This window comes from Filicampus tigris, chromosome 3, assembly GCF_054856515.1.
Source record: "Filicampus tigris isolate MCC_2025a chromosome 3, RoL_Ftig_1.0, whole genome shotgun sequence".
Taxonomy (NCBI): domain Eukaryota; kingdom Metazoa; phylum Chordata; class Actinopteri; order Syngnathiformes; family Syngnathidae; genus Filicampus; species Filicampus tigris.
This window is the reverse complement of record NC_141219.1, coordinates 22,944,069-22,961,388: the sequence shown is the minus strand read 5'-3', so window position 1 is coordinate 22,961,388 and position 17,320 is coordinate 22,944,069. Positions and strand designations below refer to the sequence as shown.

The 17,320-nt window shown below is 40.0% G+C and overlaps 1 protein-coding gene across 2 annotated transcripts in view; it reads right to left on the bottom strand.

Annotated features, from left to right (window-relative positions):
- luzp2 (leucine zipper protein 2) overlaps window positions 1–17,320 on the bottom strand; it is a 157,546-nt gene that overhangs the window by 12,073 nt on the left and 128,153 nt on the right. For both annotated transcript variants that reach the window (XM_086026768.1, XM_086026769.1), the window contains exons 7-9: window positions 15,381–15,443; window positions 8,914–8,988; window positions 6,753–6,920 (exon numbers count right to left, since the gene is read on the bottom strand). In XM_086026768.1, the coding sequence (XP_085882894.1) occupies window positions 6,753–6,920; window positions 8,914–8,988; window positions 15,381–15,443 (306 nt within the window). The remainder of the gene's footprint in view (window positions 1–6,752; window positions 6,921–8,913; window positions 8,989–15,380; window positions 15,444–17,320) is intronic.

Below are 17,320 nucleotides of genomic sequence, written 5' to 3'. Positions count from 1 at the left end.
TTACATTTACGTACAAATATCATACATTAGTAAAAAATTGCAAGCATTTTTGGTGAATTTATTATTTTTTTACATACTGTACACTACTACACATTTATGTATGATGGCAAGAAGCCGGTCACACTTTATTGAATCATTTTAAGAACCCTGAAACAGGACTGCCTTCCTCACACAGCCTCTTTAATGTCCTTGCATTTTTAGGGTAATAGCTTTTAATGTTTTGATGGTATGATGTACATGTTATTGTGCATAATGAGTATTGCACTGGAGCTTGATTTGAAGAAAATTGTGAATTTTTAACTTGTTTCTTTCAAGCTCATCCTCTCAGTTTCCCATATTGTGTATGCTGATGTTTTTTTAGTAGAATTCATAGAGATAAGATCTGCTGAGGCGGCACAGTAAATAAATGATTATTTTTCAAGCCAAATGTTAGGAAGATGAGCCTCTTAAAAGCAAATCAATGTTGACACATTGTTTTTAAAGAGACTGCGTGTCTAAAGCAGAGGTGAAAAAAGCTACAGCATTAAGAGACACTGATCCAAATGTAACTGCCTGTTGCAGCCAACTGCTCAGGGATGTTATATTGTAGTTTCCTTCACTTCAGCAAAATGTCTCTTGAGAGTTTAAAACAAACATTTTAATATACGTGAGTACAAACGATTTTAAAGTCACTGTCAAACTTTTTCTTCTTTTTTAGGTGGGGAGGCAACTCACTCAAGAAGACTTTTGCGAGAGAGAGAAAGAGTTCAGGGGGGTAAGCATTTCATGCATTATTTCTCATCTCTTGACAGAAACCATTAAAGTCAGTTCACAGTAGTATAGCAATAGAGGAAGAAATAGATTTAAAATGCTGTTTTTGCTCATGTGTTAATAATGAATAATTCTTATACATAATGAGGGGGAAGGGTTTGGCTTGTTGACATGTTCAACTTTTGTTAAGAAAAGAGCTTAATCACATTAAAAATGTAAACTGGCACGTCTATCACTTTTCGGATTGTATGTTATTGCACTTTGAAATAAAGGACCTTTTTATATTCACTAGGAGCAGATACTGCTGAATTTGAAAACACGTTTGTCGTTTTTTGGGGAAACTGAAAAATAAGCCCCCTAATTCATAGTTTTAGTTTGCAAACGTCAGAAAATTGTATTCCAAAATTTCAAAATCCTTAACAAATTGAATGGCAAAGAGAGGACAAAGGCTTTTTTTTTTTTTTTTTACTACCATACATATTATATATTAAGATGATTTTTATTAATAGTACTTTTGAACAAGAGAAGACAGATTTTTTTGAAACTATATAATATATTTATATCAAGAGTCAATTTGAGGAGCGTTTGACAGAAATGGAACATATTTCCAGGCTGATGGTGGTGGAGAATTGAGGTCTGCAGGGACATGGGCAGGAAGGGCCTGAGAATGGGGGGCTGCAGTTAGACTCTCTTGGAAAAAGGAGCAATCAAATGACTGATTTCTTCTCCAAGAACAGTGTTCCAAATCCTATGACCATCATCTTCATCTTCCATTACTTGGATGAAAATTGCATGCTATTGGACCACAAGCTGTGGCTCTCTCCCCAAGACTCTTAAATATGAAGCAACTTCCACTGCAATCGTAATCTGTATCCTCACACTAATGAATCTTTCACCGCTGAGTGGAGCTTTGTGAATGTGGGAGAGGCCAAGTCCATAGGAGCCCAAACTATGGCATCCAGGAGAGCTTAAGCCTCATTATATGAACTCAAACAAGAAACACAGATTGGTGTCACTGAGCACTTGAACAAAGTACCCTGCACTTTATCCTCTTTGGTTCTCAAATGCTGAATCTACTCTGAAGTGTGCTTATGAAACACAAATATCATCTGGTGGGAAATTGGCCACGAATGTCATCTGGTGGGAAATTGGCATTCTCTTTGAAAAGGAAGAATTTTTTTTTAAACATATAAAAAATGAGCAATTCTTACAAGAATATAAACAGGCTAATCATCAAAAGGTTTTCCCTCCTGTATGTTCAATGGCCTCTTTTGTCTTTTGGTGTTCTTGAGGGGTGTCATGTGGTGAGTGGCAAGACTGAGTGATATAATATAAGAAGCAATACAATCAGCCTTCATGATTTGGTTCTTTACAGGTGGAACATTTTTTGTAATAAATTGTTTTATTTACAACTTTTTGGTGGGCCTTCTAATGCTGTGATGATGCTTCTAATGCTTCTAATGATGTACCCCGTGTGATATGTTTTTTCAGCCAAGTACTCAAGTGCAGTGCCATTAGTGAAAGGGTTTAACTTTGGAACCCCATTTGAAGTGTTAACTCTAGAACTGTTTGGAGATAAAATGTTATAACTGAATACAAGAAAATAATGAACTTAATTGTACATAAATATTTACGCAGCTAAACATAATTCTCAACCTAAAATGTCCTTTTGGTATCCTGGTACATATCTGTTCTCAAAAAGCATTCATTCAGCTAATTTGAAATATAATCAGAAACTGCAAAAGCAAACAAATAAACAAAAAAAAAACATCTTAAAATTGATATTTCAGAATTAAAAAGAACACTGATCACATTACCGAATATCAACCGTGAATTGCATTGTTGCACCGAACTGAGTTTTAGTGAGACACTTGGGCTTGCGCCACATAAAGGATCTTTGTCATTCTCGGTGGCAGGGACACAACTGCTGTGATGAAGCTATGTTCTTGCCTGGATGCTACTTATTAAATATTTTAAAATCTCACATACCCTCTGATGTGCCTTCATGTACCCCCAGGGGTATGCATAGCCACTTTTAAAACCCACAGTTCTAATGTATCAATAATAGCCCACCAAACTCATCACAAGCTAGAGCCTTTGACCATTTTTCTCATGCAGAAAACACACACACACACACACACACGCACCCCCGCACGCACACACACACGCGCACACACACACACACACACACACACACACACACACTTAACCTGGCTGCCACACATGCTTGTTTTTAGTGATTTTAGTCATGGATCTTACAGAAAACAAAATGGACATTGGAAAAAACATAATCGTGTCTTCAGTAAATCAGCATTTGCAGCACGGCATTTCTGCCAAGTTGGAGGAGTGTGATCTTTTGTTACCAAACATACTGTAGTTGTGGACCATTCTCTTGCAATGATGTGCTGCTCAGAGCACATAATTTTAAAACAATTTGGCAGGGATTTCAATGAGATCTGGCACACCTCCATATAAGCAGACAGAGTGGACAGATGGAGCACCCCAGTAATCTTTACAGCAAGGGCTGACTCAGATTTATCAGACAGACAGTCAAAGAGTACAACACTTAAAGGAGATAATGGAGATAATAGAGGGAGAATCTTCCCCCAAGTAGAGTGTGGCTGTTTTTAATGCAAACGAAGAAGCCGTATGCAGAAACCCAACCCTTTTTTTTTGTTTTGAAATGTTTTGAGTGTGTTTGTTTTACAAAAAAGTGGTACACAAGGAAAAAAGGTGGCATAAAGAATCACTTGTATGGGATCATTCTGTTTTAAGTGTTTGAGTGTGAGCACAAAAGCGTCAGTTGCAGACTCTTGTTTTTCACAATGTCGCTGACACTGGAGGAGATGGTGAAACTGTGACATGATAAGGGAAAGAAATGGGAAAAAACATCTTCGTAGCATGTCAAATCTCTGAGGCACCCACTGAAGGGACGCAGAGCAAATTGTGACTGCTTTGACGGGAGAAAAGCCTCTTAAAGACAGAATTGCTCACCAGAATCATGGCAGATAAAGCACAGCAGTGCTGCGGCTGACCAGTAGATTTCAAAGTGCCTGCTTTTCAGAAATCAGAACCAACGCAAACTCTGATTGGACTTGACACAACTGCTTGGTACAGTGAAAGTACACAAAAATTGTGGTGTGATGCATGTGTTGTGGTGCAATGCAGATGCTCAGTAAGTACCGTATACACTTGTGGAACTAGCAGAATGTGAAATTTGCGGCGTTATCATGGATGGTGATTTGTAGACTGTACACTATCATTAAAAAACTACTGCATACAATTATTTTGTACATTTAGAAAAACTGATTATTATTCATTATATCATTTGGGTCACTTCCGGTCGATTCCGGGTCATTTGGGTCACTTCCGGACCATTCCCGGGTCATTTGGGTTACTTCCGGTTAATTGCCGGGTCATTTAAGTCACTTCCGGTTAATTTCCGGGTCATTTGGGTCACTTCCGGTTCATTTTAGGGTCATTTGGGTCACTTCCGGTTCATTTTAGGGTCATTTGGGTCACTTCTGGGTCACTATCCAAGATGGCCGCCGCACTGGGGAAACCTCGGGGTGAGTATCCCCAGTCTGGCTAATGTCCCTGTCCAAGATGGCCGCCGCACTGGGGAGACCTCGGGGTGAGTATCCCCACTCTGGCTAATGTCCCTTCCCAAAATAGCCGCCGCACTGGCTCAGTAACCCGAATGATGAATAGTTGAATTTTTGTGTATTTTTAAGTGTGAATGAGTTGAATGTGTGGGAAGTACTAATTTTGGGGGTGCTGAAAAGCTGAATGTGAGTTGAATGAGTTGAATGACTTGAATTTGTGGAAATTGGGAAGGTGTAAATATGAAAATTCTATTGTTCCAATGGAAATGAAGTCGAATTGTCCATTGTGAAATTTGAAATGCTGTAAATGTCATGTCATGTCATGTCATGTCATCTTCCAAACCGCTTATCCTATACAGGGTCGCGGGGAGTTGCTGGAGCCTATCCCAGCCGTCAATGGGCGAAGGCAGACTACACCCCGAACTGGTCGCCAGCCAGTCGCAGGGCACACATAGACACTGTCACTGAGCGGGAATCGATCACACGCTGCCCGCACACAACTCAGGCGTGTGTACCACTACACTATCATGCTGTAAATGTGAAAAGTTAAATGTGCCATTGGAAATGAATGGTGAATAATTGACTTTTGTGGGGTTTTTAAGGGTGAATGACTTGAATATGTGGGAAGTAGGAATTTTGGGGGTGTTGAAAAGCTGAATGTGAGCTGAATGAGTTGAATGACTTGAATTTGTGGAAATCGGAATGGTATAAGGCGGCACGGTGGTCGACTGGTTAGCACGTCCGCCTCACAGTTCAGAGGTCGTGGGTTCGAGCCCGGCTCCGGCCTCCCTGTGTGGAGTTTGCATGTTCTCCCCGTGCCTGCGTGGGTTTTCTCCGGGTACTCCGGTTTCCTCCCACATTCCAAAAACATGCATGGTAAGTTGATTGGATACTCTAAATTGCCCCTAGGTGTGATTGCGAGTGCGGATGTTTGTCTCTGTGTGCCCTGCGATTGGCTGGCAACCTGTTCAGGGTGTCCCCCGCCTACTGCCCAAAGACAGCTGGGATAGGCTCCAGCACGCCCCGCGACCCTTGTGAGGATAAGCGGTACAGATAATGGATGGATGGATGGATGGAATGGTATAAATGTGAAAAGTTGAATGTGCCAATGGAAATGCATGGTGAATAGTTGCATTTTTGTGGGTTTTTTAAGGGTGAATGAGTTGAATGAGTTGGAAATAGGAATTTGGGGTGTGTTGAAAAGCTTTACCAATATGAGTCGAATGAGATGAATGTTGTGAATTTCAAATTGGAATGATGTAAATGTCATGGTAAGTTGATTGGACACTCTAAATTGCCCCTAGGTGTGTTTGTGGGTGTGGATGTTTGTTTGTATGGATATTGGGAATTGTTTTTTTTATCAGTGTAGGAGGCACCATTCCATCTCCCTCTTTCCAAAAACATACATGTTAGATTAAATGAACACTCTAAATTGTCCCTATATGTTATTGTGAGTGTGAATGTTTGTTTGTCTCCGTGTGCCCTGCGATTGGCTGGCAACCAATTCAGGGTGTCCCCTGCCTACTGCTCGAAGACAGCTGAGATAGGCTCCAGTACGCCCGCGACCCTTGTGAGGATAAGCGGTGTAGATAATGGATGGATGGATGATGTAAATGTGAATTGTTGAATATGGCAATGGGAATGAATGGTGGAATTTTGTGGGGCTTTTATGGGTGAATAAGTTGAATTTTTGGGAAGTAGGAATTGTGGGTGTGTTTAATAGCTTTTCCAATGTGAGTTGAATATTGTGAATTTGACATTGGAATGGTGGAAATGGGAAATGTTTTTTTTTGGGGGTGAAAAATGGGAAATATTGGGGAAACAGTAAATTTGGGGAACGTAAAAAAAAAATACTACTCCGGAAGGCATGAATCTTCTGAATGTTTTGAAACTTGAATGAAGTGAATCGGGTGAAAAATGTGGAAGGAGTCGCACGCCAAAAAAGTGGAGTGGAATAATAATAATAAACTGTAGGAATAATATATGTGTGAAGGCCTTCACCTTCACACAATTATACTATTGCACTACTTGTCACTACTCCAAAGATGATAGTGTGTAGATCTAAAATCAAGCAATCGATTCCTTGCGAGTTGCAAATTAGATAGGAATACATGCGGTCAGTAGACTGAAACTAAAAAAGAACAAGATTTTACAGCAGTTTGACTTCCTTCCCAAAAAAGTAGAACCATCAATTTCAAGGGACAACAATACATTTTGGTCTGTGTTATATCTTTGCATGCATTGACATTCTTCATGACACATACTGTTAGTTCAAGGACGGCTGAGAATCACTCTTCCGTAGGTCTGCAGTAAATATATTGGACTAATTTTGACAACAAAAGTGCTTCTTTTTGATAAGCATTAAATCAGATGGCACTGAGTGAAATACTGAATTACCTTGGCATGGGGCTGTTGAAAGGTGACTCTGGAGCTGTTGATGAGTGATGAGTATCTGTACAAATGGGAGGGGGAGGTGGGAAATCTGTGGCTCCTGCTGGGCTGGTTGTGCAGGACAGCTGAGAAGCAGATGTGAACAGTGTCCTTTAGAGCCTTCAGCTGAGACTCCTGTACCCAAACGAGATTAGACATAGGACAATTTTTGAATTCCTCCATGTCTCTTGTCATGCACATACCTACTTGATTAACTGATTTTATGAGATACCTATCTCTAAAACAGTTTCCCAACCTTTTTTGACACAAGATCTACTTTTCAAGCAGCCAACCTCCCGCGATCGACCAGTTCACTAGCAACATCGCAAACCCACAACTTTTGCAGCCTACAGGCACTAACCGCACAACATTTCTTGTTGTTGTCATACAATCACTAGGCATTACATTGCTTCTCTGCTCTTTTCTCATACACACACATTTGCACGCATTCACGCATGTACGTGTGCGCATAAGCACAGATGCATGCTAATCTGCATGATGTGAGCTATAGCCATAACTGACCCCAACATGAACACAACACAGAGATAAACTAAATAAAGGACATGTATATCTCTGAGTTTGAAAAACTAAATCACTGCCAACCTTAGTGGAAGACATGACACTCGGAAACGGAGGTAGATAAACACTTTTGTAGTGCGTATAATGCAGGAACATCCCTATAGTAGCTCACTTGTGCCGTTTTAAAATGCTGCTCCACATTCCCTTTCTTTGCCTGTGGCATCATTGCATTGCAGATCAAACAAACAAGCTTTGATTGAGAATAAATAAAAAAATGTATACAGTATCCAAACGTCTCTGATAACTAGCTGCAAGCAACTGCTAACAACTTCCCCTTAATGCAAGTCATGCACCACCGTATTTAAAGGTGACCTACTTTTTTGTGGACGTGCGTCTGATGTATAGGCTGCAGTGTACACCAACACAAAAATATAATGATAATAACATGCACACACACACTCCAAAAACTTTTTTAAAATCCCATACACCCCTTGCCTTCGACTTTGTGGCAAGTCTGCGGTCTAACTGTCAACCGCGATCGACTGGTTGGGCACTCGTGCTCTAAATTTTTAAATAAATAACTAAATAAGTAGGAGGCAGCCGAGATCATAGAAGTTGCAGGCTGCGATGCTGAAATTGTAATCTTGTGATCGCAGTGTGTTTGACATCACTTGTGTTGGCTACAAGCTGAATTTGAATATAAACAAACAACTGCATTTTTCTCAGAGCCAAATACTTTGTCCATTGTTCAATAACACAAATACAAAAAGAATGGTTCAAATCTGTTCCATTTCCACTGTCACTTCACTCAACTATATTGCCGGCTCTCAGTCCCCTCCAGGTTGCAGTCCATTGCTTCGTCTGTTTTTGTAACCAAATTATTCGATTTGTCTGATTCTCTGTTGCAGGTCTGCACCTCAGACTAAAAATGTATATAAGCGGAGGGCAGGTAAACTGACTGCAGTTACATAACCTTCTTAGCCTTATGTTTTAGCTCAGACTATTTTGGCCTGTCGGTTAATGGTACAATGGATCCTCCGATATCTGTGAGGGATAGGGACCGGGCCGGCCTGAAAATAGCACTGCGAAACAACAACAACAACAAAAATCTTTAAAAATTGCTAACAAACTAGAAAAGTAGGACTAACTACAGCAACCCCCCCCCAAAAAAAAAAATCAAGGGTGCCTGTCAGGTTCAGGTTTTTTTAGGGTGGTCCCTAATTGTATACATAGAAATTCCTACTCTAATGGGTGGGGAGAACGTGTAGCATCATGTTCGAAGACGGTGTGTGTGTATGTGTGTGTGAAAGTTCCTTGTCATTGTTATATTCTGTCCCAAGGACTCAGCATTTTAGCATCGTTCCTATTTTCCAGCTGTGTCCTTCTCACCTTCCACTTTCTTCACAGATGCTTTTCCAAGGTCATTTGACCTGAAGTCCAATAGTGTAATTCCAGAGACTTGCCAAACATTTGTCTGACAGATTTGACTTTGACTTTTGTTATGATGTATTTCATCATGTATTCAAGATGTCAACAATTGTGAATTCGAGGGCACATTTCAAGGGGATTTGAAATAAAGGAGTCCTGCTAAAGCATGAAAAGTACTCACCTTGTCAAGAGCAGTCTTCTCTAATTCCTCCTTGGCTATGGTTAACTTGTGTTCCAAATCCATTAGCTGCTCTCCCTAGAAAAATACATAACTTTTGAGTCAAAAGAGCATTTCAGCATCTTCTTTCCAGAGCACTCTCAACACCAACGTTCTCTCTCTCTCTCTCATGTATATATATATATATATATATATATATATATATATATATATATATATATATATATATATATATATATACACACACATATGCATATACATATACATACAGTACTGTATAAATATTTGAAGACTTGCACCAGCAACCAGTAAATTAGTACAAACTTGCTGTTTTACCCGATATTGTACAAAGTACATACATAAAATGGCATTTTGTCTGGCCGAGAGTTAAAATATTACATTCTACACTGTATTACAGTGCAGTGTTTTATACTGTATGTATGACACACAAGACCCATAATTACTATCATTGCTCAAATTTAATCTCTGACCTGAATAATGAACAGGAGAGACACTTATTTCACACAAAAAGCCCATCAACTGAAGAGCCAAATGAATCTCATTATTAATAGCTTTACCATTATGATGGAAAAAAATTATGATAATTTGCATGCATATTGTGTAAAACTAAAACTGACCTTGCTTTCAATCATTATCTTTTATTAGGTTTCTTTTACTGGCCTTTGAAATGAAACATTCTTGATGCTTGAAATAGCCAAGGTCGTCTAAGCCATCAAATAGTAAGCGCAATGAATTGGTTTGTAGAGACTTCTCAATAGTATTACAGTAACTGGGCCGCATATGTAGTTAGTCACATTGTTGAACCTTTGAATATTTGCAAAATTCACCTCATTAGAATGTAGGTTTCAGCGCACAACTTCATAATTTGAATGAGGTCAAGTGTGTTTACAACTGAACGGTGATGTTTGTTTGGGAGTTCAAAGATGGCGCCTTTGAGTTGGCAGCCTGCTACATGAGCTCTATTTATTTTTTCACTTTCATTTGCATTTTCCAATCATTTTTCTCTTTTACCATTGTATGTCGTATGGATCCGTTGGTGACTGTTTTCAGCATTTTTGGCTGTTACAATGATTGAAGGAGAATATAGGTGCTTGATGGTTGTGCGATTTCGGCAGCACATATTTGCATAATCACTGCTTCTATTGATGAGGATGTCGGCGCTATTGGACCAGCGCCGCTTTACGGCTTCAGGGCACATGTTTACTTTGCGCCTAAATCGGCAGCATTTTTGCAACAGCCCCATGTTCAGCGGAAATGTCAGTGCTGTTGGACTGTCTGCGATGGTGTGGCTGGATGGATGGCTGGAGGAGTTGCGGATGAGGAGATTGTCGTCAGTCGTCAGCGGCCAGGATATCCGTCCGTCATTCGTCAGTCCGTAATTTTTCATGAGCAACTGAATTGTAATTGTCAGTCCGTCAGGTCAGTCCGTCAGAAGTCCGTTGGTCCATCAGTTGATCTCTCATAAAAAAATATCAGAAGAAGGGGTGTGTGCCTGTGACGGACTAACGGTTAGTCAGTGACAGACTGAAGGACCGTCACTGACCGGCGTGTTCAGTGACAATTACACTGACGGATGAAAACCCACTTCGTCATTCGTCAGTCGGTCATTTTTAAAATGTATCTTGTCCTTCATCAATTTTCAGCAAAATGCCCGTCCATCCGTGACCAGTCCGTCAGTCTGACGGTATGCCCACCTCTGCTCCATTCTACTGCCTGCTCCACTGCATGTCCCCCTACAGCCGTCCTAAGACGGTTGGGCAAGGGTAATGCATGCACTGCGACAGAATAATAGTTCACTACGCTTACATTGTATGAACACTGAATGAACGTTAATGTAACTATCAACGATACTGCTTTAAAGTAGCGTCTTCAGCAAATAAGCATTTACAGCTGGAGGAGTGACTTTGCACATTACACTGTATACAGTACAAAAACAGTTTGGTGTTTTTCTTGTTTTAAAAAGGTATAACACAATCAATAATTATCAATATAGAAAATACTTGTAAAACATTTTTCAGCCATATCGCCCTACTAACCACATTATGTTTAAAAAGGCAATTATTAATCTTTGTATTGACCTGTTTATTTTACTTTTTCAAAGCCACCTATTATTAACTGGATAATTGAACCATTCTTTCTGTATGTGTGTATGTTACTCACCATCGGACGCTACAGTTGCTTGTTTACTTTGAAACATAGCTTGTAGCAGACGTGAGTGACGTCATGCATGCTGTGATCATGACGTACATCGCTGACCAACTGGCGAAAGGAGACTTCTAATTGCCTCTCTTTCATCTATAACCGCTTCAAACAACAAAGCCTATGTAGGCATGGAGAAAAAGATTGTTTTGTTTTGTTTGTATTATTGTTCATTTTTATCTTATGTGTCCTTTAAAGTGCTTTGTTAGAGCTGCATATGTTGTAAAAGCGCTGAGTTAAGTTTGACCCGATGGGTGAGTCATACCTTTATAGACAAGGGCAGGGCTCATCTCTCAAAAATGTTTTTTTTTTTTTTTTTCTGAGGGTTTACATCCGTGTGGAATATTTTATAAAATATTGCCACTACAAATAAAAAGTAGCCATATTCACTGATACTAATGTTATTTGAACAATACTGATGGCGACTCGGAAATAAAACATTCAATCGCTATACTTCAAAGGAACTTGTGACGGGTTTTTTTGCTGTCAGAATGCTGGCAGTGGACATTTTAATACGATGCTACAGAAGGGACAACACACAGAATGTGTTTACAACTTATCACAGCAGATAATACAGACGCAAAATGTTGCTCAGCATGTCAGATGAAACAGTGCAAACACGATGTGCTAAATAATGAGCCCAGGTTGGATTGGCTAACAAGCATAGCGATTTGCAGTCTGCTCTCAGTATTACTTCTAAAGGGCAACAGAAGAATGTGTTCACATAAGCATGCATATGGCAATGTTGAATTTTAGAGAGCCATTGCAGCCATTTCTTCATGCATCATCAGCAGATAGTCCTCTGAGGAATGCAGCGACATGGTGATGAACCCAGAAATGCTGACTTTCAAGGTTACTGACTCAAAGCTCCATATTTATGTGTCAGTCTATTATGGAGGTGTGAGGTCAGTGGGGTACAAGCCATTTTGCTAGATGAAGCATGCGACTACATCAAGCCACCATTCTTCTTCTACATCTGAAAGCCAGGGGAGAAACAGCCCCGAGGTAAAGTTGAATGGGGACTAGCAGAGTGGAGGCTCTTCTGCCATTTAATATGGGAAGGGCAGTTCCTCTTAAGGCTTTTGTACAATAAAATAGAGAACAAGCAAAGATCAACTTGCCTGGGTAGTGTGTTTGCAGTTTAGCACTGACTGTTAATGGCTAGAGCAGGTCAACCCATAATCTGAAGTCCTGCTGTTTCTGACATTTCCAACAGTTTGAGACACTCAAACACTCCATTTTCAGAGGCTAGCAGTGAACATAAGTACAATGCGAGGATTACCCAACAACAAAATAAAAACCAAACCTAAAATGAGTTTCTATTTGCATTTGGTGTGAGCATTGCCAATTGTTGATTAAATGCAGACCATACAAAAAGGGTGAATTGATCCTAACTTTTTCATCTTTGTCACAATGTTAGTTCTGAACATGTGATAGCCTGCCGAAATGCTATTCATGAATCTCGTCTAAAGTTGTCCTTTAAATAATTGCACTTAAAGCGTCAAGTGTCATCTTCAACACCGCTTATTGTCCTCATCTATAATTATACTTTATTATATAGAAACATTTTGCCCTGATGGTTTTACAATTTAATTTTGTTGCAAGTCTGGACCGGTATGAAAAATAACTGGCCCGGGCATTTTGACACACACGCACGCGTGGATGTGTACATGTACGCGCAGGTTTAAGCGTGTGCGCATGCTCGCAAACCCCTCTGTGATTGAGAAATCATTGTTTGTCATACCATCCAATCAGGGTTTCATGAAATAAAATGCACACATATCCAGAATCTTGCTCAACACCCGCATAATACAAGCAGAATCAAGCCAAAGTAAAAAGCAACATTTTATTGAGCTAAATTTACTAGATAATGCAATTTGTGTGTGTGTGGGGGGGGGGGCTGTACCATTGCATTGCATTGCTAGATAACAGCAAATAAGAGCCGACAACGTTTTGCATACTGTAATTAATGACCCATCCATCCATTATCCAAGCAGCTTCTCCTCACGAGGGTCGCGGGTGTGCTTGAGCCTATTCCAGCTGTCTTGGGCAGTAGGCGTGTTACACCCTGAATTGGTTGCCAGTCAATTGCAGGGCACACATTGACAACCATTGACATTCACAGTCACACCTACGGACAATTTAGAGCAGGGGTGTCCAAACTCGGCCCTCAGGGGCCGGTGTCCTGCCCGTTTTCCATCTATCCCAGCTGCAACGCACCTGTTTCAAAAGATCATGATCGTTATCAAGCTTCTTCAGAGCTTGCTGATGAGCTGATCATTTAAATCAGGTGTGTTGCAGCAAGGAGAGCTGGAAAGCAGGCAGGAAAGCGGCTTTTGAGGACCGGAGCTGGACCCCCCTGATTTAGAGTGTTACATTAACCTCCCGTGCATTTTTTGGGAATGTGGGAGGAAACCGGAGTGCCTGGAGAAAACCCATGTAGGCATGGGGAGAACATGCAAATTCCACACAGCTGTTTGCTGTCTATATTATAAATGGCTTATTGGTCTGCTCCCTCTTAATTGTGCGCTGGTCTCTTGGGGTAAAATGAAGGAAAACAATCATTAAAAAGCACCGCATCAGCCCCAAAATACACTGACCCACCGGGCATCTGCCCTGAATGCCAGATGGGCAGTCCAGCCACTGTTTTGTTGTACCCACCATACAGTATGTGCTTTTATAAAATATAAAGTGCCCATTGTGGTTAGTGTTTATATTTGTATTTTTTGCCAATTTTGTGAGAGGGTTGTAATTTTTGTGTACTGTCATCACATAAATTGAATTTTGCTACGGTACAACAGCTGTTATAGCCAATTCAATTTCCTCACGGGCAAGGTGTCTTGGCTGACATCCCCATGTGAGGCTGATGACATTTCGGATCTTGAGTGACTCTTTCCTGCATTCTTGTCTCATCCGCTCCGTCCTCCCCTGCCAGGCTTTCAATCATTGCACACAGAGAATACAGATAACATTGAAAAGAAAGCTAGCAAAAGGCTTTTTTTCCTCTAATACAAAAAAACAAAACAAAATACAGTACCCATTATTGGTTTTATACATCAAAGTTTGTCATATTTCCGTAAACTGTAAAAGACCAGTCTGTTCAAGGTTACTCGGGTGACAATGAGCAACAAGGCTGATGCGGATATGTGACAAAAACTATTTACAAAGGGTCACATGACCAAAGCCAGTAAACACAGCCATCATTCAAGGCTAAAAATAAAACAAGGGAGATAACACAGAATGAGAAAACTTTATGTATTTTGGGGTTCACCACGAAAACCGCCGATTACATAGACGAAAAAGACGAAAAAAAAGGGCTGCTTAGTCTGACTATTTTTCAAAAGATTATCGCCTACTACAGGGGTGGCAAACTCATTTTTGTCACGGGCCACATCGTAGTTATGGTGCCCCTTGGAAGGCCATTACGACCGTGAGTCTAAATCATGTGTACATGCCACAGTCGAAATCAATAAAATGATCAGCTTATGTGGTGCTTGATGACGTTAGTCCCCGATGTAGGAAAAAAAGAGTTCCGGGTTGCCGTTTGCGACTCGTTTCCTTATGGCTCCAAACCAGCTGTATTTTAATAACAGCACGACACGCATGCACCGAGATCGAGAGCCGCACGGGACAATCTCGGCGCTCCATCAACTGTTTATGACATAATTTACATTAAAATCTACCCCCAAATTTTAATAAACAAAATACCTGTTTTACACACTCGAGCAGTGAATAAAAATATTTTTAGTCGATCAAGTTATTGCCAGAGCACAACAAAAGTGCCATCTGTAAAAATGACTGCTCTCGTAGTTCTAATAGATTCAAGATCCTGGTAGTCCAACTTTAAGCACAGTCCAGAAAACCAAGTGAAGCTCAAGCAACAAGTCCCCCACAACCCGAAGAATTATCTTAAACATGTATAATACATCCAGAAACCAGTTTCTGAATTCCCTTTGCAAGGTCTTTTAAGAGAATCTCATAATATCTTATCAACATATAATGCATGCCTGAGACAGATATTATGGAGTTTACAGATAAAGATAAAAAAAAGAGATAAACTAGATGTAGACTAAGGTCCGGCCAGTTGACTGTGCGATTAACTGCCTTACCGGAAGGGATTTTGTAATTGGAGAGTAAATTAATTTGGGTGTCGCCTGTGAAGGAGCCATATTTCCAAGGTGGTCTCAAATAATTCCGTAGTTCTGGTATGGGACTTCTTTCAAGCTAGCCACCCTTCAGTGTGAGCTTACCTTAAAAATTAAATCCTTTTTCCCATACCGCAGTTCTTTCAGTTGAGCCTGGATTTTTTTGGACTGCAAGAGAAAGATAAGAAAATAAGTGTTAGCTTATTCAAATTGTGAAATTGGTTTTAGATCACGTAGCAGGATTCTGGCAGCTGCAGCATAAGACCCATTTGTGAGTGTTCCCAGGGCAAAAGCTACAGCTAAAAGAACAGCATTACAGTGGGAAAGAAAATATCAAATCTCCCCTTCACTGAACTGCAAAGACAAACCAAACAGTGATGCACCCATGTGCTGGCTTTATGCCCACTGCCAAATTATCACCAAGCAACACACACAGTCAGGCTACCACCTCAGGTAACAAGGTTCCTTAGTGACAAGCAGCTGTTGCTAATGGCGTCGTTTGGCCTAAAATGTTCTTTAAATTCCCCCTTAATTATTTGATTGCAATTTGAATATATATATATATATATATATATATATATATATATATATATACACATATACACACACACACACACACACACACACACACACACAAATTGTATAGCTCAAAACCAGCGCCAATTTTAAATCAGTATAAAGAATATGAAGAATAAGAATTGACTTTCAAGCTTGATGCATTTGTTGTGCTGTGGATTGGGTCAAGGAAAGAAGTTAATTAATACCAAACTGATTCCCTCTAAAGCTTTTATGGGTCTACAAGAATAAATTACCCTATCAAGCTTTACAGCGTCAATGGAAATTTGACCTCACAAAGAAATGCAAATATTTGTATCTTTTTTAATATGCTGCACTCTCAGCATTACCAGCATAGGCTTATTATTTACTCTATAAATCATGACAGGCACCTCTTCTGCCCAGGAGAATTACAGAGCCGCGTTATGATATACTAAAGTATTGTGTGAAAGTACAATGCATTCAGGAAGTATTTCGATGTCATACATTTTTATACACGTATGAACAAATATTGTAAAGGAATATTTCCTCACAATCTACATTCCATATTACAGTGTATCTCAATAATAAAGCTGAATTTGAGTATAATTAAATTGTTCATATTTTTGAAGGTGGAATTTATTTTAAAATTCAGTTTGGGCTTTATCTTTATGGTAATAAGGCTCTAAGAAATGTTAATACTTTCTGAGTTCACTGTAGTCAAGTTATTCTAAACTAATTCATTTTCCTATCACCGGTAGTCTTCCAACATTCCCAAAATATGCTTCCTATACAGGATAAATGAACAAAGCTGGGGACTTGACCCTTTTGTGCCTGTCCGTCTGAGACATGGGTATCCTTCCGTCCTCATCCCTCCATACCTATTCATAAAAATTCTCATCCTCCGACCTCGTCAGTCTTGGTCCTTTTAAGTGGTTCAGTCCTTATGTCTGCCCCACCCCCCCACTCTCCAAATAAAAAGCAAGCATCCGTGCATGACGCCAGGGGAGAGATGCTAACGGTAGAGGTTTATTTAACCCATTAAAGCCTAAAGCGTCTGCCTCAAAAGCTCCCCAAAACCGAAGGTCGTCTTTGGAATTACTCTTGAAAACCTGAAGTTTTCCCAGAAATTCAACACCTACAAAATAATTAATATCTCGGGCCCTGTAGCAGATAGAAACATCATTCCAAAATAATTTAAGACATTAGACATGTGACTTTCACATAGGCCGGATCAATCAAAGATACAAAAAATAAGTGTCAGTGCAAGAGAAGCAATATTTTTAATTTATAAAAATGGAGTGGTAATTACCATCCTCTATTCAGTTACAAAGATGTTGACATTGTCAGTTTGTACAAACATATATCTTAACCATATATCATGTTCGACTGGTTCAAAGTCCAAAAACGCGTCGTCTTTATCACTGCCGTTACTCATTTCGGAGCTCCCACGATCGACAGCGTCCGCCATTATGACTCGAAAGAATTCCAGAAAATCCTCCGCGGGCTCA